Here is a 22,404-nt window from a genome sequence, read left to right as displayed (position 1 = left end):
AGAACAGTCTTCACAGAGAACCACAGAAAGCCTAGCCCATTTAAAACACTTTAATGTAGAAACTAAGCAAACTTCCTTTTTGTGTAGCCTGTTTAAATATAAACATATGATTTAGACCTGCTCCCTCTTGTTAGACATGTTTTCCTGCTCTGTTCACTTAGCACAGTTCACATTATTATCCTTCCATGTACAATGGCAGTGGACTAGTTGGAGACCCACAGCTTTATTTAATAATGCAATTATCCTACATTGGATTGCTTAAAGGGGCTTTGTATTTTTAAGTTCTAGTTTTTCCTATACTAGTGATATATTCTGCAATGGTAAATGATTCAGGCTTCAATCAAAAGTCCTAAATTCAGTTTGGAAAAATATTGAGTGTTTTTGAATAAGCCAGGATTAACGCAAAAGGCAATTTGCAACCACAGTTGGTGACCTTTCTATTCCTGTTCAAAGACTGTGGTGTGGGGCCAACACAAAGGATGGACCCAAACGACTACAACCACCTGATTCGAACTCTTTTGCAACTTCAGGGAGGTTTATCCAAGAATAAAGCCAAAGTTTTTTTTAAAATAAACTTCCTAAAGGTGGGGTTGAAAACTTCTCTGGTTTCCTATGTCCAACACTCTGTACACCAACAGGTAGGAATAGCCTGGGAGTGAATGAGTGAATGAATGAATGCCACTGGGCATTGTGAAAAAGTCACAGAAGGGAATCTACAAGATGTAATCCCTGCCACCTTTCAGGGAGCATTCTGAAACTGCACTTCATCCCACATTGTCAGGAGAGATTTTGCTCTAGCTTTTCCCCAACTCAATTCAATCTGATCCAATTAACTTGTATTGACTTTCTGCTCTGTGCCAGGCACTGGGGTAAGTACCAGCCAAGGAGAGATACAGATGAATAAGACACGGGTACTGCTCTTCAGAAACACGTAGCGCCCAGAGCCTCGTATTGCTTGCCTGGGAAGCTACTCTCTTTCTAGTTCTTTGTCAGAGGACCACGTGAGCCACTCCAGCAGCTCTTTTTGCATTGGTTATTTTTGAGATAGGATCTTGCTTTATGCCCAGTCTGATCTGGACCTCAATCCTTCTATTTATGCTTCCTGACTTAACTAGAATGACAGGAGGTGTCACCACACTTAGCTTTTATTGGTTGACATGGGGTTGCCTAAACTTTTTGCTTGGGTTGGCCTTGAACTATGATCCTCCTGATCTCTGCCTCCCAAGTAGCTGGGATTACAGGCTTGAGCAACCATGCCAAGCTTTCTTTTGCTTCAGTTCTTTTTTTTTAAACCAGCTCTCTGTCCCTCTCCCTCTCCCCCAGTTCACACACACAAATATTATTGTAAGCACCAGGAGTATAAGGATTTTTGTCTCCTTTATTCCTGGCTGTAGCCCCAATGCCTGGCACATAGTTGGTGCTCAGTATTTATTATTAATTTATTAATATTTGTTATTAATACTTCTAGAAACAACAAACAAAACAAAACAACAATAAAACATTCAAAATACTAAAAGAGGCAAACGGAGGAAGCAAGAGACAGAACTAGAGATGGTTTAAATTAAGTGGCCAGTTCGGGAAGGTATTCGCGGAGGGAACATAGCACACAAAGGCATGTGGTACGTTATCAAATTCAAGAACCAAAAAAGAAAAACAGGAAAAGCAAACAACATGTCCATGCATGCATTTTATACTTGAGGCAGTTTCCTCAGTTTGAAGCTGTGCCCCTCTTCTCTAAGTTCACATTAAATTTCATTGGGCACTATCCTATGAATTAATTTCCATTATTAAAAATAGACCAGAATCTATTTAACTCCACTTTTCTTCAAACCTTGAATGTCTAGTATGTATGTTTTGAACACTTTGTTGAATACCAAGCTGCACCGTTCCTGAAAGAGAAATAGATCAGTTTTCCCATGAAACAGCTAATTTCCACAGAATTTAAAAGATGGCAGGCCAGCTGCTCTCCTGACATATGAGCAAGGTTGAAGGGCAATGAGATGCTTAGTTCCTATAGATATACTCATTAGAGACACAAATCAAAACAAAAATCCATCTTATCTGATATTTTTTTAGATTTTCTCTAAATACCAACTTGATTTAATGCCCCATGTCAACTACTTATGCATGAAACATTTCTGTTTTCTTATGCATCAAGGAGCCTTGTTTACACCAGCTACAGACTCTGCCCTCCCCTTTTCTCTGCACATTTATCATCATATCAGACACAATGCCCTTTCCAGCAAAACTCTCCAAATTCATTGATCAAGACATTAGGTTTAAAAAAGACTAAATATGGCTTGTTGACATGCTGTAAGACTAACAAATCCTTAAAAGATTAAAGCAATCTGCTGTCTACTGTGTATGTCATCTGTAATTATATGCCCAGAGAAGGGGGAGGTGCTTGGGGGAGGAACTGCCCAAGGAGACTGCATAATAACAATAAAAGGGAAGAAAAAACAGCAAGCCAGAGTAAGAATACGTTTCAACTCTCATCAGATGAGCTGTGCTCTTCAGTGATCGATTCTGTTGCTGGTGGTAGTAGGTCACCTCTAAGACAACCCCCAAGGACCCTGCCACCTTGTCCCCAGACCCTTGTGTAATTTTCTCCCTTCAGTGTTGGCTGGAGACAACGTCTCACTTTCAACAAACAAAATTAGGCAAAAGTGATGAGCTGCCACTTGTGAGATTAACTTTACGCAAGGACTGTGGCTGCCATCTTGCTCCTCACATTCTGAAGAGAGACAGCTGCCATGTCTGAGTGGCCCTAAAGAGGTGAACATGTGGCACAGCCAGGGATGGAGGGAGATCCAGACCAACAGCTCCAAAGGCTAGACCTGTCAGCCAGCAAGATCATGAGCTGGAAGATTTCCCTCCACCCCCAAGAGCTTTGAGAAGACAACAGCCCAGCCTGACACTGGACACCAAAGCCAAATCAAGTCATACTCACACCCTTGATCCACAGACACTGAAAAGAGTAAGTGTTGTTCTAAGACATCAAATTTGGAGTGATTGGTTATGCAACAATAGATACCTAATAATAAACCAATCTTTAACATGGAACATGTCTACATACTACTGTATGACAATGAAAGTTTGTTTTAACAAGGCCTAAAAAGTAGATTACCTTGTGCCAAGAATAGAAGAAGCCAATAGAGAAATGCTTCATGTATCTGCCTAACTTCTAAATCAACTGCTTGATTCAAGAGTTTTTTTATTCTGGGGATGCCCATAGACATTTCCAAGAAGTATTTAACAATATGAATGTATACTTTACCAGATGGAAGGGGCAAAGCTAAATGTAGTTTGGGCAAATAAGGTTAATGTGTACATGTTTTGCTTCCTATTAGCAGCAGGAGAGAAAAGCGCCAATCTCATTCCTCTCTTTATGTTCCCCTATAGCATCTTAGTGCATACTAATAAATATTGGTTGGCTTTAATTGAAAGAAAGCCTGCATTCAAAAGGCCCATACTTAAAAATAGAGCCAGGCATGGTGGCATATGGCTGTAATCGCAGTTATGCTGGAGCAGATATGGGGGGGATGGAGGTTTGAGACCAACCTTGGCAAAAAAAAATTAGTCAGACTATCTCAAAAAATAAACTGGGCATGGTGAATCATGACTATAATTCCAGCTATGAGGATTGTGGGAGGCCAATCCTCAGCAAAAATGCAAGACCCTATGAAAAGAATAAACTAGAAAGGGCTGGGGAGCTAAAAAAAAGAGGGGGGGGCAAGGAGGAGGAGGGAGGGAAGGAGGAAGGGAGAGAAAAGCCTTTAAAAGTAAGCACCCCCCCCACTCCCCACAGAAAAAAATTAAGGCAACTGAGATATATCTCAATATTCTGACATGCTGAGAATGTTTTCACTCTGCTTCTCCAAGGGGTCCTTTAAGGAATTCTGGATGTCAGGAGTGATTTGAACACCTGCTTTGCTGTCTATTGAATTGCTGGTCTAGTAGCATCAAAAATGGAGTGAGAAATGTCCTATGGTATAAGTGGGGTGTTGGGTGGGGAGCAGAGCCTGTTGATAATTTTAAAAGACACTACCATTTTATATGACTCATAGACTTTGCAATAGAAAAACATACACAGCCTTTTTACTAGAACCTTCTGTTTTGCCTGCCCAGAGAGTCAGGGATCCATATTTTACAACCTAACACATTGTTGCTGAACACATATTCAGCCCTTAAGAGCACACAACACAATTAGACTAATTATGGAGAATATTCACTAGACACAAGGATTGAACAGATTCTTTCACGTAAGGCATAGAAAATTCAATTACTTTCTGTATTTCTAACCCATGTATTTCGGAATAACTCGGTGAGGAGACAGTACTGCAGCACTGTTCATATGAATTCTAAATCTGATATACACTGTGGGATTAACCCAGAGCAAAAGGATTTAACGGCCCAGCAGGCAGTCTCTATTTTGAAGACCCTTCTCCTAACATCTCCCAGCCATTTTGGCTAGGACCCTTCCTTTACATCCTTTCTCTGATGCTTTTGGCATCTTTAAAAGAGTCAGACTGAAATATACCCCCCACCACCACCAAAAAAAAGAAGAGGAGGAGGGTGGGAGGGAAAGGGGAGGAGAAAAAGGAGGAGGAGGAGGAGGAAGTGGTAAGGGAATGCAACAAATTTACAAATTAGGGATTTTTTAAGAGTAGGAAACAGGAGGGACTTTTTCAAAGGGAGAAAAAGTGGATGTATTTAAAGTAAATTTCAATGTTTGCACATTCAGCAGATCAGCACCAGGTTTCCTGGTGGTTGCATCATGAAAGGGCAGGGTGGGAGGACTTGAGAACAACAGGTTTGAAGCATGTTTGACAAATTGAAGAGGAACATCTGGAATGCAGGTTTTCTCTCTGACTCCATCATCCTCCCATCTTATTTTATTTTGTTGTGGCTAATAGCAGAGATTATCATGGATTTTGGAGCCACAGGTTGGTAAAAGAATTTACACAGATGGTAGAGTAGGAACAAACAAAGATTTATTAGGATGCCATTTAAAAGGAAAGAAAATGGCAGGCAACTAGGCAAGGGGGCATAGCACCACAGCTGCACCAATATTGTACGTGGTCTTGAGACAGGTTTTCACATAGTTTACTTGAGATTTCTTTCTTGAGGGCCTTGTTGATTGGCTGTCTCTTCCTCTGACAATAGTTTGAATTTCATGAATGTTTTGAGTTTGTACCCTCCTTCCAAATTTCCCTTGGCTCTTGGTATTTTGTTCCCACCATGCCTCTGCAAGTACAAGTGCACACACAAAAAGGGGGCTTTCCTAGGCTCCACAAAATAAAGACTCTTTAAGAGCTCAGTGGTTCAGGGGGACAGAACAGAATGAGTTTGTGTTTGTTTGCATCTCAGTCACTGGAAACCTCAAACATGGATCGAAAACTTGAAACTAACCAATAAAACTCTCATGGAATAGATGAAGAACCAGGTTTAACTGTATTGAAAATGATAATTTTTTTAGTTACTGCTTTTCAAACAATAGTCTGATGACTCAACCAATAAATTACTTATTAAGGGGCTATTAACATGTTGTCTAGCACCACAGCAGACTTCAAAAGTTAGGATTTGATCCCTGACCAAGAAGAGAAGATGGGTAACTAGCATCTGGTGAAGGCCTGGAATAAGCCAGGTCCTGGTTTGGTTGTCCATTCTTTTATATGCCTCATTTGACATCCTCAGTCCAACAACACTAACCCATTTCACAGATGGGAAACTAAGGCACCAGGGACATGAAACAAGTTGGCCAAAATAACACACAGTTATGACTGGCAGAGTAAATATTCATACTCTGTTCTAACAGGTGTCAACATTATGAGTTTATATTATAACTAGGAACTGAATAACACAGATGTGAAATATTAATCAGCACAGCCTTCAGATTCAAGTCCAAACAACATTCTAGACTCCAGGAGGTCTGGCCTCAGTCTACCTTGTTTCCTACTAGTGCCATGTTCTCTTACCAAATCCAACCATATCTGTCATTTATATGTCCTTCCTTCCTACTTACCTACGGCTTCCCTTCTGACTAGGATTTCCCTGTCTCTCACTTAATCCATCAGACATTTCTACCCTTGAAAGCCCTGGTATTTCACAGGCTCTCTCTTCCCCAAACTCCCCATCTCTAGAGTATCTTCCAGGTTGGCTGAAGGCCATCTACACACTCATATTCTTTCTTTCCCCATCTCATCTTGTTCTGTTCTTAAATGTGGGTTTCAGAGCAAAGACAAGCTTTTTCTTTTTCTTCCCACATCCACTTCTGCTGTCCCTCCAAACTCTGGAACCTGCCTACAGAGAATGGTGACTGCTTTAAACTCCCCGGCTGCCCCCACCCCTTTCTCTGCTAGTCTTTTAGGGTCAACAGGTTCTTTTTGCATTTCTTTTTTTCCCAGTACTGGGGATTGAACCCAGAACCTTATGCATGCCAGACAAATGATCTATGCTGAGTTACATCCTCATGCCCTGTCCTTGTTCTCTTGTTGTTGGGGCTTTTTTTCTCTTTTTTGTGAGACTGTGGTTTGAACTCAAGACTCTGCACTTGCAAAGCAGGTGCTCTACTGCTTGAGCCACACATTCAGGCCATTTTTCCCTGGTTATTTTGGAAATGGGGTCTCATGAACTATTTGCCCAGTTTGGCCCCAAACTACAATCCTCTTGATCTCAGCCTCCCAAGTAGCTAGGATTATAGACGTGAGTCACTGGTGACAGGCAGCCCTTTGCTTTTTGAGATAGGATCTGGGTGTAGTTCAGGGTGGCCTAGAACTCTTAATCCTCCAGCCTCTGCCTCCTGAGTACTGGGATTATAGACATGCACCACCATGCCTGGCACTCTTTCAGCTTTAATTACAGAAAATGGGCCAAATATGAGAATATTTTAAAAATTGTAACAGTCCAAAGCTTTGCTCTAGAGACTGCAGGGTAGTAGCCTGTGGGCTACATTTGGACTGAAGACTTGTTTTGTTTGGACCATGGAGAGTGTTTTAAGAATTGGATTGAATGGACAACAAAAATTACACAAAAATCTGGATTTCTGGCTTCTCTCAAAAAATGAAGAGATTTGGCAATGTCAAGGGACATTCCTACCTGGCATAGCTTGCAGAGCAGCATTTTAGAGACTTGCCTCAAGCAAGTCACGTAGTCCCCAGTTCTCCCAAATATCATACTGTCTTCCACACCTGAGTAGCCTCACTCACTGACCCCACCTACCTAGCCCAGTGCACTTGCACATGTGCTCCCATAGTTATTTTCCCCAAAATAGCAAATGGAAGGCCTCATGGAGGAAATGGCTTTTTTCTTTTTAAGTTTTTGAGACAAGGTTTTGCTATCTACCCAGGTTGGCATCAAGCTTTCAATCCTCCTGCCTCAACTTCCTGAGCGCATGCTGGGATTATAGTCGGCACCATCATACCCAGATAGGAAAAGGCTTTCAAATAAGGCCTTGAAAAATGAATACTTCCTAGAGAGAAACCCAAACTAATTTGACCAGCCCTTTTCTGGTGCCACCTGTTTCCTGTACTTGTAACCAGACAGCACAATGTTTCTGTCATCTGCATCTCTGTCATTTACCTGATGGATGCAGTTGGAAACCAGGACAATTTGCCTATTTTCTCAGAATGCCCCTCTGCAAATAGAAGATGATACTAGAACCTTCATGGTGCCGTTGTTGTAAGGAGTAAGTAAAAGGTCACATAGAAAGCTGTCAGCACCTAGTTTTACTATTAACTTTAATAACATTATTTCAGATGAGGAGTTAACAAATGTCTTCTGTGAAGGGCCAAATAGTAAACATTTTAGGCTCTGTGCGTCAACTAGGCTCTGTTGCAACTACTCTAACATGATAATGTGAAAGCTGCAGGCGCAGCTGTATACTAATAAAACTTTATTTGTAAAAATACTCAGCAAGCTAGAATTGGTGGTATCTGGGCCTTGGTTTGCCACCATCTCCACAGCCAAACAATGTATATCAGCCCTGAGGAAGTTATGTAGGAGTCTAGATGATATGGACAACAATAGACATCACCAGAGGGCATCAGTGGGCATCTCCAACCTTGTCATAGACTTACTGCCAGGCCCAGCCCAAAAACCATCCTGCAGGGAGGCTGTTCCTACCTCCATGCCTTGGCTAGAAACCTCCAGTCTTCACCTCATAATCCATTTAGATCTCAATTCAAATGGGACGTCTTCGAAAACACCTCCTCACACCCTCCTGACAAAAGATACCTGTGTAGGAACATGTGTTGTCCCTTTATCCCTCTGTCCATGCCACAAAATTTTTCCTTTCATTCCTCTGTCCATGCCGCAAAATTTTTCCTTTATTTGGAATAGTTTGACTAACCATGTGTGTGCTGCATGGGGCAGAACCTGCCTGGTTTCCCACTTCTGTCTTTCCAGGGCCCAGCACTGTGCTGCACATAAGTGGGCACTCTGGAGGAGGGTAAGGTTAAGACTCCTCTTGCATGCAGTTTAAGAAAGGAGCCCACTGGGATCTAAGAGCCCTTTAAATTGTATTCCACATGTGCACAGTATTACTATTGATTTATCTTTGTATAAGTCACTGCCAATGTGACTGCAAGTTCCTAAAGGTTCAAATAAAGAGTTGGTCAGGGTATAATGAAAGTCTCAATATTCAGAGTTCCCAGTATATGCTAAAATTGTAGGAGGTAATAAGGAGACACCTGTGAACATCACCCACTGGTTCTGGCAAGTTCACGGAGAACCCAGGATTCAATCCTGGGTCTAAGTTTCACCTATATGTGACCTGGAGTGAGTTACACAACCTTCGTGGCCCTAGGTACATCACCTATAATGTATGGAATTGTCAGAATACTACCAACCTTACAAAAAATCTGAGGATTAAATGAGATTTTATTTATATTTAAGTTATGTATTAATATATATGCAATGCCTGATACATAATAGTTACTCTACAAATGAAAATGTTTTGACTTTGACTTCATTGAAAGCACTGTGGGTGAAACTTTGACAGGTGGTTTTGGAAAACAGAAAGCTAGGATGTTTTCTCTGGCTTGTGAATACATAGAGAAGGGACATCATTCTAGAATGAAGCATGAATGTGGTTCTAAGACTAAGATCTGTGGAGATGGTTTACCATCCACTTTGGAAAAATCAGTCAAATTACTTCTTTCCTCTTACAGTGGACAGTAAATAAGATCTATAACAATGGAAAATCTTTGTCTGCCATCTAGTCACTATGTTCACTATTATATCTCTAGTGCAGACAATGGACCCAATACTAGGCACTCCATAAATGTTTCTGAATGAATAGAATCAGCCAGGAGTACCACATGTTGTTGACATAAATGCCAATTTCATTCATCATCAAGATTGCCACCTTTACACAAAGTTTTCACTAGGTCAATCTAAATATCCCTATCCCAGGGCCATCAAGGTTTCAGGAAAGATTATGGAAATGAAGGAAAGGATGGGGAAGTCCATTTGGGAATCGTGGATATCAAGCCTGGTTTCTGTGGAACTACTGGCCCAGTGGTAAATATCTTGTTGCCCCAGTGAAGTCTACATTCTCCATAGTGGTTTTATCAGGTGATATCCTTTGGTGCACCATCCCCTGGTATGACCTGCCCTAAGCACGTCCATGGGAAACACGTGCCCAATTTCTTCAGAGCCTAATTTTAAGAGAGTAGCTCCTTCCCCAAAGCAACAGACTAGACTGTTGTGCCCCAGGCTTCTAGGTTCTAGCTCTACCTCTGTCACTTGCTAGCTCTGAGCATATGCCTAAGGTTTTAGGATCTGAACCTATAAATTAAAGGAGCTGGACTCGCTGTCTTCAGTCTCATATATCCTGTGATTCTATTAAAATCTCCATTGCAAATTAGACATGAGCTTTTTTTTCTTAAATAACCATGGCAATTCTTGTAGATCAACTTGATCAACAAGGCCAAAGGACCTCAGGCTACTCATGCTTAAAACCAAAAATATCTTCAGAGGGCACAGGCAGAGGGATGGGCTTTACCAATGGATAAGGCATTGTTCCAGCCAGGTCTCTTAGAACATTATTGACCTTCTTTGCATGACCTTCTGTTGCCTGGTATCATCAGCCTTTTTGTCCACAACACAAGTTTCTGACCTGACCCAAAGCTTGCCAAAGTTGGATAGTCACAAAAGAAGAAGAAGAAGTAGAAAAAGGAAAACAAAAACACTGAGCTTATCATGGAGGAAAGTCTAAGGATTTTATGAGTGAATGAAAGAATTTTTATTCGCTGATACAGTATGTAGCTAATTTGCTTCATTTCCAATGGTACTTTGAGGTGAACTCCAGCTAGATAATGGTAAGCAAAAGTTGAACCAAAGGGAAATAGTATTCTATCAAAATATTCCATGGGGAGATTAGGGCAAGCCTAGTGACAAAACAGCAGAATGGTGACTTGGCCTGTTACCTCTGTAGCATGTGAGCTTTCCCTAGAAGGGATAAAGAAACCAAATGTACATATACACACTGAATTATGTGTGTACGCATATATTATTTTTTCCAGATTTATTGAGGTATATTGTCAAATAAAAATTGTATAAATATATATATTTAAGGTATATGCCACAATGATTTAATATATACATACATGTGAAATGTTACCAGCCATCACTTCACATAGTCACCATTTTGGGGGCAGTGAGAATGCTCAAGATCTACTCTTTCAACAAATTTCAAATATTTAATGCAGAATTATTAGCTATAGTCACTGTGCTATGGCTGAGAACCCCAAACCTTATCCATTTTATGATTTAAGATCTATATTCTTTGACCAACATCTTTCTGTTTCTCCCACTCTACATAAACATATTTTAAAAATATACTGGTTCCCTTTAAAAGAATACACAGAATGAGTGAGTTTAAATTATCTGCACTCAGTTCTTTGTCTCCAGTTATACTGTGTTCTTTAGGGCTGGTGAAACAACATGTGCTTTAATTAGCAAATATCTGTAAATAATTTACTTGCTTTTCAAACATAACAGAACAATGGGGTCAGTTTTCACATACATTTACTAAGCCTGTATCCTGGATCTTAAGCCAGACTCTCCTATTGTTCAATAACTATATCAAGCTGTCTCAGTCTTGTTTCCCTCTTTGGCAGAGGTTGGGGATTGGGGTTAGAAACTCAAAGTCCTTGTTAACATTATCTCATTTTGCAAGAGTCCAGAAGGCCGGCACAGAGACAGTTGTTCCACTCAAGCTACAACAAATTCTTGCAATCTCTTACCCTGGCATCTTCCCTAAGGAATAAGGAAGTGTGCCAAGGGTTAATAGCATTGGAGTGATGGCCACAGAATGTGGGTGCTCTTCTGATCCCTTCGCCCCTTAACCCCTACAGTGTCAGTCAAAATGCATAAGGCCTGATGCTGGAGACCTATGAATCACAGAACCTCTTCTAGGCGCTGCAGGGTTAAAACTGGGTGCCATGCATGCAGTGCAAAGAAAGATGTTAAATCAAATGAGAATGACTGCTCTAGCACTGGAGGCACTATTATTTTGAATAAGATTGAAAAGGCCAGAAAAAGCAGTTCAAAAACATTTCAATTATGTATTTCCCAGAACTACATCTTTGAGCAACTAATGCAAATGTTACCACCACAATAAAACTTCATCCCACATAAAAGCATAGAAAACAGGTTGAACAGCATATACTTTATATATCATATGCATATTTTTGACTATTAATAAAAAATTCAAAATCTATGTATGCTTTACTCTCCTAAGCAATACAGTAATTATGATTAAGGGACAAGCAGCACAAAAAGAGCCAATTTATCTTACTCGTGCTCAGGAATACTATTGTGTAACTAAGCAACTAAAGACAAAATATGGTCTAATTAATTCACTCCTATGCTTATTTAAAAGACACAATTAGAACATTTTTATTTTCCAGCTTGCACAGTAGCTCAACATGCTTGAGGGTGTAGAAAGCAAAGCCTATTATTCTCAAAGACAAGAGTTTAATGTTTAGTGCCATGGATCAGGCTTAGAACTCAACTATGGGGAAAAGGGGTGTTTCATAGCCCTGGTGTGCTGGCAGTCATGACAAAGGAAGGGGGGCATGTTTATGGGGTCACTAGATTGACTAGCAACATGTGGCCTTTGCCACCTGTTCTTTCTTATTGGGGCACAGGGGTAGAGATGAGACTGTAAACTCGACGGTCATGTGCACAAGGACATACGCCACTATGTCTGCATACAGCCCCAAAGACCCTACAGAAAATTCACATAATTAAACCACCCATCCTAGTCTGCTTGAGAAATGTCAAATATCCATCTTTAACGCTACTAACAGTGCATCTGATTTTAAAAGCCGAATTAATTTTCGCAAGTGTCTGAGGGAGATTGATGCCATTAACATGATGCTAAAGCACCCTTTCAATAATCAGCACCATCTGCATGCTTGTGATGTGTTGTCAATACTGATGCTCACAGTCCAGGACGGGAGTCGTATACTCTGAGGGACAAGGCCCAGGTTCTAATCTCCAGCAAGACAGCAAGGGTAACAGTGTGCCTGAAAAAATCTCCATCCTTGTGCAAGGGCACAGGACCACATGCTCTAAGAAACGCAGGAATCCATAAGCACATCTCTGAGAGGCAAATGAATCCTTAAGCCAACAATCGATAAATTTGTTTTAAATTCCTATAAAAGCCAAGCCAACGAGTAATCATTAGCTACAATATTATTCTGAGTAGAAGATGGCAAATATCCAACTACTCTGGCTATAAAAAATGACAAGTGAATGCATTTGCTTTGAGCAATTATATTCTGGATATTGGTTAAAACTAGACTTTGATAAATGAGCTTGAGTCATATATCACTCGATGCCACGATGAACAATGGTTGTGCTTTATTAATAATTAATAACGAAGTATTTACACGTATGGACTCTTGTACTTCATAAAAATAACATTTCCTCAGAATGTGCCTGACAGTCTAAATGTCAAGAGAGGTTTTAATTGCTTACAATTTTGAGTCACTATTAAACATGTGTCCTAGTTAAGATCATCAGCCTGAATAACATGCTGGCTTCCATGAACTGTCAACCAACATTCAGGAAGGGCACAATCTTCTTTCCAGGAGTCTTAATTTCATAGGTTGCCACTTCAAAATTTTAATGAGCTGATTGCTGAAGACTAGGACAAAACCCAAAGAGATAGAAATGGTGACTCCAGCCTACCATTCACTACCAAATACTTACTCATTTCTTTGGTGAGTGCTACTAGAAATACTAACTCACATGTTTTCACATTCTATGGTGCAAAATGGCTAGGAAATTTAGAAGAAAAGGGAAGAGTGTATGATGGGGTTCTAGGTTAAGCCCAGAGGTGAGTGAACCATCATAGGCCCTCTGCCAGAAAGAAATTCTACCAAGCTTACAGAAGGCAGACTCTGGGCAAAAAGACTTTCAGTTTCATTGTTCAGTCATTCTCCACTCAATACTGCAGGGGACTCTTACGTGAACAAGGAAAGGCAAAGGAAAAGAACTCAAGTAACTATGCCATAAGGCAGGATGTGCCAAGAACATGAAAGGTAAAAAGCTGCCACTTGACTGTGGGCTTCCTGAGAACAGACTCTTGTCTGTCTTGGTCATGCTGTATCCCTAGGACTACAGCAGGCTCTGGCATACAGTAAATGCTTTATAAATGTATATCCAGTGAATGAGAATTCAAACATAAAGACAGTGCTTTCTCGTTTCCACATAGATCATGAAACATTACAAATAAAGAGTGATCTTAATTAATCTCAGTTTTAACTAAGGAGCACAGATGGAAAGTCTGGTGGCTTTTCTGACTAGTGTCTGTCTATGAGGTTCCAGTAATAACCTGTGAGCTCCCTGAGGGCAAGAGCCATTCTCCTCTATCTTTGTATCCACGTGTGCAGCAGAGTGTAGCTCCTTAATCAACATCTGAGAAATTAAATCAATTGTTTTTCCAAAAACATGTCAATAATGAGCCTTCCTTTGAACATATATTACATGTATTGTTGGCACAATTTACTCACATGTGACAGAGCATCTTATATTGTTTTTATATTTTTAAATATGTGTTGATCTCATCTCTTTATTAAGATTGATAAACTTTTCTTGAGAAAAGTTGCCAAATCACCAACTGTTTTGCATTCATCTCTTCACCCAGCAGAGTGCGAACATGTAGGTTAGCACTCAACAAGTAGTTTACGATTAACTCAAGCTAGACAATACCAATACTGGCTAGAGTTTAAGTCTTAGCCATCAAAGTACTCATTTTCAAATTTTAACATCCTTGCCTTAATATTGAAACAGAGTTTATATATATGTATGTATTAATGATATGATATAAATGGTAAGTTCTTATATTACTAGATCTTGCTCTAAACCCAAGTCAGAAAGAGAAACAGGGGCAGGGGCTGAGGTATATAGCTAGTGGAAAAGCACATGCATGTGCAAGGCTTTGGCTTCATTCCCTGTTAAAAAGAAGAAGGAAGAGAAGGAGGAGGAAAGAAACAAGTACATAACCAGGTACCTTCTTTCAGATCAGCCCTATGGGCCAGAGGCCAGAGGCCAGCAAACTTTTTGTAAAGGATCAGGCCACATAGTAAATATTTCCATTTTGTTGATAACAAGGTTACCATTAAAACTACTTACTAACTGTTGTTGTCACTAAGAAGTATAAACAAAACAAATGAGTGTGGCTACATTCCAATAAAAATTTATGTACAAAAACATGTAATAAGTCATACTTGGCCTTCCGGTCTTAGTTCTATGACCCTTGCCATAGTCTACTATGGAATTCTTTAATTTTTATCCTAGTTCTAAAGGCCTTGCCAGGTACAGGATAAAGACGTTCCTTCTCTTAGTTTAAAATGATTATTAATACATAATAACTAATATCACTGCAACTATTGATTGAGTTGTCATAGGTACTATGGTAGGTACCAGGATCTTTTCATTATTATCTCAAATTTGTCAGCAGAGATCATTAAATCCATTGTGTAGATGAAGAAACTGAGGCTCAGAAAAGTTATTATAGTTTAAAAACAGTGAGGTCAGTTAAAGGGTCTCAGAAAAGTCTCAAAAAAATCAGCTTATGGATAGACCGAGACTGAGGGACTGTGCAAAGAGAAGGGAAAGGCCAAACTAGATTCCAGAATATGTCTGCCTAATCCCAGATATGATCAAATTAGGCAATCTTTAAAGGAAAAATCCTGCTGATCCAGTTGACAACATACTTTAGTAGGAAAATGAAAATTCTTAAGAAACTTTCCATTTTGGCAACACAGCTAAACCAAACATACAGAGGCAAGAAAGTCTGAGTAGTGTTCTCAAACTTCAGTAGAACAATACTAACATTAATAACAGTCATTATGAAAGTATCTACTATATGTCAACTTTTGTTGTACGTACTTTTCACATATTAACTTGTTTAGTCCTTAAAAAGATCCTTGGAAGTAAATACTGTAGTTCCACTTTATAGATGACAAAACTGAGGCACCAAAAAGAATGCCTCAGAACTTGCCGAAGATCACAGAGCTAGAGTGGGACTGTCTAAAATATTTAAAATTTAGAACCCTTGACCAAATTCCAGAGATTCTAATTGCGTTAATTTCAATAGGGGACCCCAGAATATGCATTTTTGCCCATTTTTAACTAGTGGCTATTCAGGGTTCATACTGGTTGGTATGGTATACTGGATGGCTTATACTGGATGGCAATAGCTAAATACTGTTAGAAATATTGAATGCATGCTAAAATCTAATAAAACACTCAGGGGACGCTTGATCTTGACTCCCTGGCAGCATTCTCCTAGACACCCACTTCCACACTTCCAGGTAAACAGCAAACTCTCCTTTAAAACCCAAGCCTTCACTGGTCAGGCTGAAATTCAAGCTTGCACATCCACCTATTTTAAGAGAGCATATTGCCAATAGATTAAGCACTTGGCAATTTGAAAATGAATGTAATCAGAAGTTACCCAGTAACAGAACCAATTACCCGCCTACTTTGCCATTTTTCTCCTCTCAAGAGCTACTGACTGAATGTGGCAATTGTGGGTAATTACCAAAGACACTTAACTCCTTGCACATGGCCCTGCTATGCACTTTCATGGTAATTTAAGACAGTATCATGATTAGGTCCAAGGACCTCCATGTAGACCCAGAAGTTATTATGCATTGTTATTTTGTATAAAAGTAAGACTGTCCAGAACAAAGACCACTATAATCATAACCCCTTTCTCTTTAAGTACTTTACAATATACACAGCGCTTTTACCCTCATAATACTTCTTGATCTTCACAAGTTTCCTCTTACTATTGTTCCCATTGTGCAGCTGAGAAAACTGGGGCTCAAAGTATTTATGATCGTTTAAGGTCAAATGAATAGTAAGTTGTAGATTCGAAATGCACCTCATGTTGGAAACTTCCAATACCACTTGCCAGCACTGAAAATGTACGATGGCAGTGGTATATATAAGCATGCAAATCATCACCATCATTATTAAAGTTAATAGTAAGTTGTTAATGATGATTAATAACTTAAGCTATAACTGCTGTATACCACTGGCTACAATTAGCTGGGCTTTATAGAATAAGAATGTTTTTGCTGCCCAAGTATCTGGAGACAGTGGCAAAGCAGTGACTAATCATAGTTTTAAAATGTACAAGGGACTGCCCATGTCAGTATATGTTTCTAGAATCTAATGTGCAGCCAATCTCTGGTTTCACTGGTGGAAGATGGGACAACCTTAAAGATTAAGGAGGACCGGGTGCTAGTAAGGCAACCTTTGGCAAACAACAAAACCTTTCCATGTCCCTATCTATAAAATGGGTATACAATGAATACGAGGTTCAATGAGAAAACGCTCCAAAAAAAAGTCCTCTGCAAATCACAGCAAACCACACAGGGACGCTATTTCTAAACTTGCACAATGCTCATTTTCCTGCTTTTAGAAATGACGTCTTTTACATTTCAAGACATCATAAAAAGGCACACTGATTCTTTTAAACCAAAAAAAGCATACTGAGTCCTGTCTGTCCTTTTGAGATGGATGCTGATGTCAACTCAATCGAAATTATTAACCTCCATTTGGTTACTTAAAATAAACTGCATTGGCTGATTAAATGTGCTGAACATTTTCTCCAAGAAACAGTGCATATCACCAAGAAACCTTTCTCTTTCAGTTACATATTGCAAATGGCAAATGCATCATTCAAAACTATTTAAAATCAATAATAAAAACCATTTCAGTGTATATAAACAAGTTAATGGAGTAAGTGAAAACAAAGCAAATTTCTTAATGAGAGGGCCCTGTTGCCCCCTCTAGGTGCCAGCAGTAAATGCTGGTTTCTGTAGCCTCTCCTCCAGGAGCCTGCTGCTGCTACTCTGCTAATGAATGACTAACTTAGGCCAGGGGGGAAATGACATCACTAGGATGGAAAGCCGATCTGCATTGGGAAACTTTCTACCTGCTTTACATTTGTCATAATTATTTTGCACAATGCAGTCTGCATTTGCATAATTTTGAGGCGTGTCATTATCTCAATTGAAAATTGTTTTAATATGGCTGAATAATTCACAATGACATCAGCCAAAGTCCTAATGAAATATACAAGTATAATCATACAGCTAATTACCATCCGTGTTAGCATTAAAAAACAAATCATGCATAATATGAGACGATGTATATGCAGCTGAGGATTATAAATAGAGCCATCTACCTCCGCAAACCCCCTAGAGTTTACTTTTAAGTGGCAAGATTAATTTTCGCAGGTATGGCTCATATAGCAGTGACGAAATGCGTAGATCATTACAATGGTTCACTTCCAATTCCCCATAATGAACAATTAAAAGGAAATCGTGTATTTAACAATGTATCTATTCAGTCAACAATTCTAACAGATGTAATCTTTGGTGGATGTAGCTTTTATTCTTAAATAAGAATTAGCTATTTACTTACACCAACTGGACCCAGTAGGGTCAATTTGGGGTCTTTAAAAAATATTTCAATTTTAATTTAAAAAAAAAGTGACCACAAAATATCCCATAAAATACTGAATAATTTCCTACTGGGTTTAGTCAGAAGTCTATTAGGCACCAGTTCTTTTCTGGATATTTAATCCTTCCCTTTTCCAGATCACAGGCCATGTTGAAGTAATAAATTTGAAAAGCAAATAATAAGAAATCAGGAGGGGGAGGGGAAGGAAGACAGCTGCGCAGGAAAGTTGGGTCGGGGGAGGGGGCCGAGAGAGACCTTAGGAGGGGAAAAGAGCTCAACCTGTTGGTAGGCTGCAGGATTTTTTTTTTTTCACAGTATTTCCAAACAACACCTTTATAAAATTTCAGGCGGACTAAGGGAAATATGAACGTTTAAAACCCAAAGCTGCCGGGAGAGGGCGGGGGAGGGGTGTGTGCGGGGAGGTGGGAGGGGCTTATTTCCGAAACGGCAGATTCCAGGGCTAACGTTTTGAAGAACTCCAGTAATTAACCCGCATAGACCACTGATGGGTAATTCGATCCTGGGGGCGTGGGGGGCAGGGGGTGAGAGTGAGCCGGCGAGGCCAAAAGTACAATCAACTCTATCAGCAGATCAAGGATTTCTGCAAGGACTGGCAGCTCCCAGCCCCGGGATGAGTTAAAACGGGGGAACCATTCATTTAACAAAAAGATCCTTAGACCTACCTCGAAAGCTCGCGAGCCTGGCACCGAGCGAGCTGCCCTCAAAAGTCTCAGTTTGATTTACCCTGCTCTCGCTTTGGCAACACAAAGCCTTGCCAGGCGGAGGTGCGCCCTCCCTCCCCGCTGCGCCTGGGCACAGACTCCCCAAAATAGTTCCCCCGATAGGTACCACGGCGCTGAGGTCCGCCAGCTGACAAGGGGAGCCCACAGAACTGCGGTCACACATGAAATGTCATAGCCTAAGGGAGGCGGCCGCCCCGGCGCCCGGTGACAGCGGGCTCACCTCCGGCGTCCTCCCGGGAGCGCGGCGAGCGCCCCCGAGGCCGCCCAGAAACGTGCCGGGAGGCTCGGTCCCTCCCCGCCCTCCGCGAGAGTGCCGTCTGGGCACCAAGGGCCCGGACTCGCAGGCCAGTGGGGGAGCACACACCCCTCTGCCCTCCCGCCCGCCCCCCGCCCTGTCCCACACACCCCCGAAGATCGCGCTGGAAGACGTCCACTTTGCGTGGAGTAATTGAAAACTAGAACATCAAATGGCTGGGGGGGGGGGGAGGGAGGGAGGGAGGGGGAGTGGGCGAGAGATAGTTGTTAATGCTTAACGTGTTTGTGCCGGTTACACGACCGCTTTGAAATCCGCCCGGGCAGATCTGCAAGTTATTTGAATGTATTATTCCAGTACCTGTCATTTATCACTTTATTCAACACGTCTTTGCCAACTCAATAGCTTTTGATCTCATTCTGCCTCCATTTCGTAATTTCCGCCCTCTTAAACATATCAAATACTTACTTAAAAAAAAAAAAACGTGAACAATATCGAAACCCATCGAAAGAAATCCACCCAGCCCCGACCGAGCCAGACACGAAGGTAAATTTTCAAAAAGCAAAAAAATATAAAAAATAATGTGATGTTTAAGCGGCGGTAACAGGATAAGAGCTAGCAATCACACACACACACACACACACACACCACACGCACGCGCGCGCACACACCCCTGAACAAAACCCTTCTCGAACAAGTTATTTGATCTTGACTAAAATCAGCAGTTGGATCCTCTTTGTAAAGCTGACAGCCAAACTCTGACAATGGCAAAATACTCCAGCCCCAGCTAGTGGCGCTACCCCTTTAAAAAAGAAGTCGATCCTGCTCGCCTGCAGAAGTGAATACAGTATTTTCAAGCTTGCCCTGTAATAAGCATTACTAGGGGGAAAAATAATAAAGAAAGAAGAGAGGGAGAGATAGGTTTACCACCTCGCCATGGTCGCTATTTCTGCCCTGGGGAGTGTCTTCGGGGAGAAAATAAAGTTTAGAGCTGGATAAAAGTTGCCGGCTGGTCCTTTCTTCCCACAACAGCTGGAGCTCCGCTATGCAAATCGGATCCTTTGGCGTACATCTTACAAAGAAAAAGTCGCCAAGGGACAAAATTCTTGGTTTGCCTTCAAGGTGGAATTGAAAAGCCTTGTAGAAAATGTAAGGTCCGTGCAAGCCACACGGTGAGCCGACCCACTGCAGGGGAAAAAAAAAAAGGCACCAAATAAATAATGTAGCCATCAGAACAAACATCTATTCCCAGACAGATTTACACACAGACATCCACACTCTTAATACAGACGAACCCACAGATATAACACTGGGTGGAAAAATCATAGAGCCCACAAATTTTCTGCCTCCCTTAAAAAAAAAAAAAAAAAACTCCAGGTCCCCCTCCCCACAGCCACCCCTCCCTACCTCCCCATCGGAGGCGGTAAAATTACATTTATGTATGTATGATCAGTGCGGGGATATTTTTAAACAATAAAAATTATTTGGGGGGATGCAGAGGGTAAAAGTTTGGTGAAAAGTTTGTGGGAGGTGTGGGTGGGTGCTGAGGTGTGGATGAGCTGGAGGGCTGGGGGGTGCCTGTGGGTGCCGGGATCGGAGGAGCGGAGGAGAGCGAAATACCTGGAGTGAGTTGGGCTCCATCTCGACGTTCTGAATTGATTGAACTCAACATTCTCTCCAAACTTGTTGGCTTGAATGGATTGCATCAGGTCCTGGCAGGGAAAAACATTCTCTGCCTTCAGCTGCCGTAATGTCTCAATATAAAACTGAGCTCTTGCTTCCCCTTCGGCACCAAAATGATTAAAAATATGTCCTAATATTTCTCTGACCACTCAATTTTCAAGTACTGTCAAAACTAGGTGGGTTTCCTTCCAAATATGGGTTGATCAAATTCATAATCGGGAGAAAGGCTACGTGCAATCTCGGCGGGAAGCGAATGGATCAAGGCAAAAAAGAGATAAGAAGATTGTAAAAAAATAAAATCCACCCTGAAAGTGTGCAAATATGAGATGTTTCTCTTTCCAACTGCCCCTGTCTAAGAGAATGCTGTGATGAGATTTTTGGAGGAGACCAGGGGTAGAGAGCTCCTCTGTGTATCTGACAGGACCTGCTTGTATATGTCTAATATAAAGAACATTTCCTGCAGAGATTCCGGGGCGCTGCTCCTCTCTCTAATGCTCCTTAGCAGATTTGCTGTTATTAGACATGTAGATTTGTTTGATAGTTAAATTACGCTTCCTCACTGCCATGTTTTCGAGAACTAATCTGTTAAATTATCTTTTGATGCCTATTTACATGGAAAGGAAAAGTGGGTTATCGATTATATAAACATATAAATATTAATGCATTTGTTCGCTTCGCAAAAAAATACTCAGCAAAAAAAAAAAAAGAACAGAAAGACAACTGAGCAAAGCACACACATCTCAGGATTTTGCAAATAATATTGAACGGACAGCGACTGCATTTAGGGACTGGAACAATAAACGATGCATGATAAATCAATAAATGCGAGCAGCGAGTCTGCTCGGAATATGAATTCAGGCTCCGGGTTCTGCGTGTGCATTCTTTAATTTTGAAGTATATACACTAGTACGTGTTTACACTGCTGATGGACGCCAAGGGCGCTCTCAAATGATAATGTGTTTATATAACCCAGCGCTACAGGAATAATATACCGACTACTACCCCACCCCCACCCCTCCCCCGCCCAAAAAAAAAAGGGGAGGGGAGCTTCCTCAATAACAGTTTGAAACTGAAAAAATCCATTTGCAAACTAGTTAAATACAACCAGAAATTAAGCTGTTGAAAACCGGGGGCATGAACCGTAAGACAATAAAGGCTTTAAATGTGTGTATTTATTGTTCTGGAGCCCTGGAGCATTGCGAGGTTTGCATGCACGGCTATTATGCAAACACAGAGAAACTTAAGAGCGACAGAACAAGGAACAGGCAGACTGCAAAGCCCTCGCTCGCTCCGACCCAGCTGCCGGTCCTCCGCCAGGCTAGATTGCATTTTCGCAGTGTTGATGTAAAATGGTGTACTCGCTTCCCCCGCGTTCCCCCACCCCTTCCCCGCTCTCCTCCCACTCTTCCAGCACTCCCCCGCCCCCCCGTGCGATTTTATTATATTGGCACCAATCTTTCCAAAGTGGGTCTGGCATGCTAAAAAAGTAAACATGTACTATATGGGGAATAAGGTCTGTATAGTATGACAGTTGAAACTTGATCTGTGATAAAATTACAGGATGTTGAAATTACTAGTAAGCTATTTTTAACGCTTTCGCAACGTTTCACCTCTAGTCACAGCATCTAGTTGAAACAGGATTACTTTAATGAAAATTATATTCACATGGCTGAAGTTAATACACTCGGCAGAGCACAAATGCCTCATATTCAGTGACTTGAGGTGGAA

At 41.0% G+C, this 22,404-nt stretch overlaps 1 protein-coding gene across 3 annotated transcripts in view; it reads right to left on the bottom strand.

Annotated features, from left to right (window-relative positions):
- Arid5b (AT-rich interaction domain 5B) overlaps positions 1-20,762 on the bottom strand; it is a 174,825-nt gene extending 154,063 nt beyond the window's left edge. The window contains exons 1-2 of one of the 3 annotated variants that reach the window (XM_074078952.1): positions 20,614-20,762; positions 19,924-20,178 (exon numbers count right to left, since the gene is read on the bottom strand). In XM_074078952.1, coding sequence (XP_073935053.1) covers positions 19,924-20,178; positions 20,614-20,634 — 276 coding nt within the window. In that variant the 5' untranslated portion in view covers positions 20,635-20,762. Of the gene's footprint in view, positions 1-18,680; positions 18,893-18,960; positions 19,061-19,923; positions 20,179-20,613 lie in introns of those variants that run through there. The other 2 variants (XM_074078953.1, XM_074078954.1) reach the window with 2 other exon arrangements.
- Positions 20,763-22,404: the final 1,642 nt, after the last annotated feature.

This window comes from Castor canadensis, chromosome 7, assembly GCF_047511655.1.
Source record: "Castor canadensis chromosome 7, mCasCan1.hap1v2, whole genome shotgun sequence".
Classification (NCBI taxonomy): Eukaryota; Metazoa; Chordata; class Mammalia; order Rodentia; family Castoridae; genus Castor; species Castor canadensis.
The sequence above is the reverse complement of the archived record's forward strand: the minus strand, read 5'-3'. Positions and strand labels throughout refer to the sequence as shown.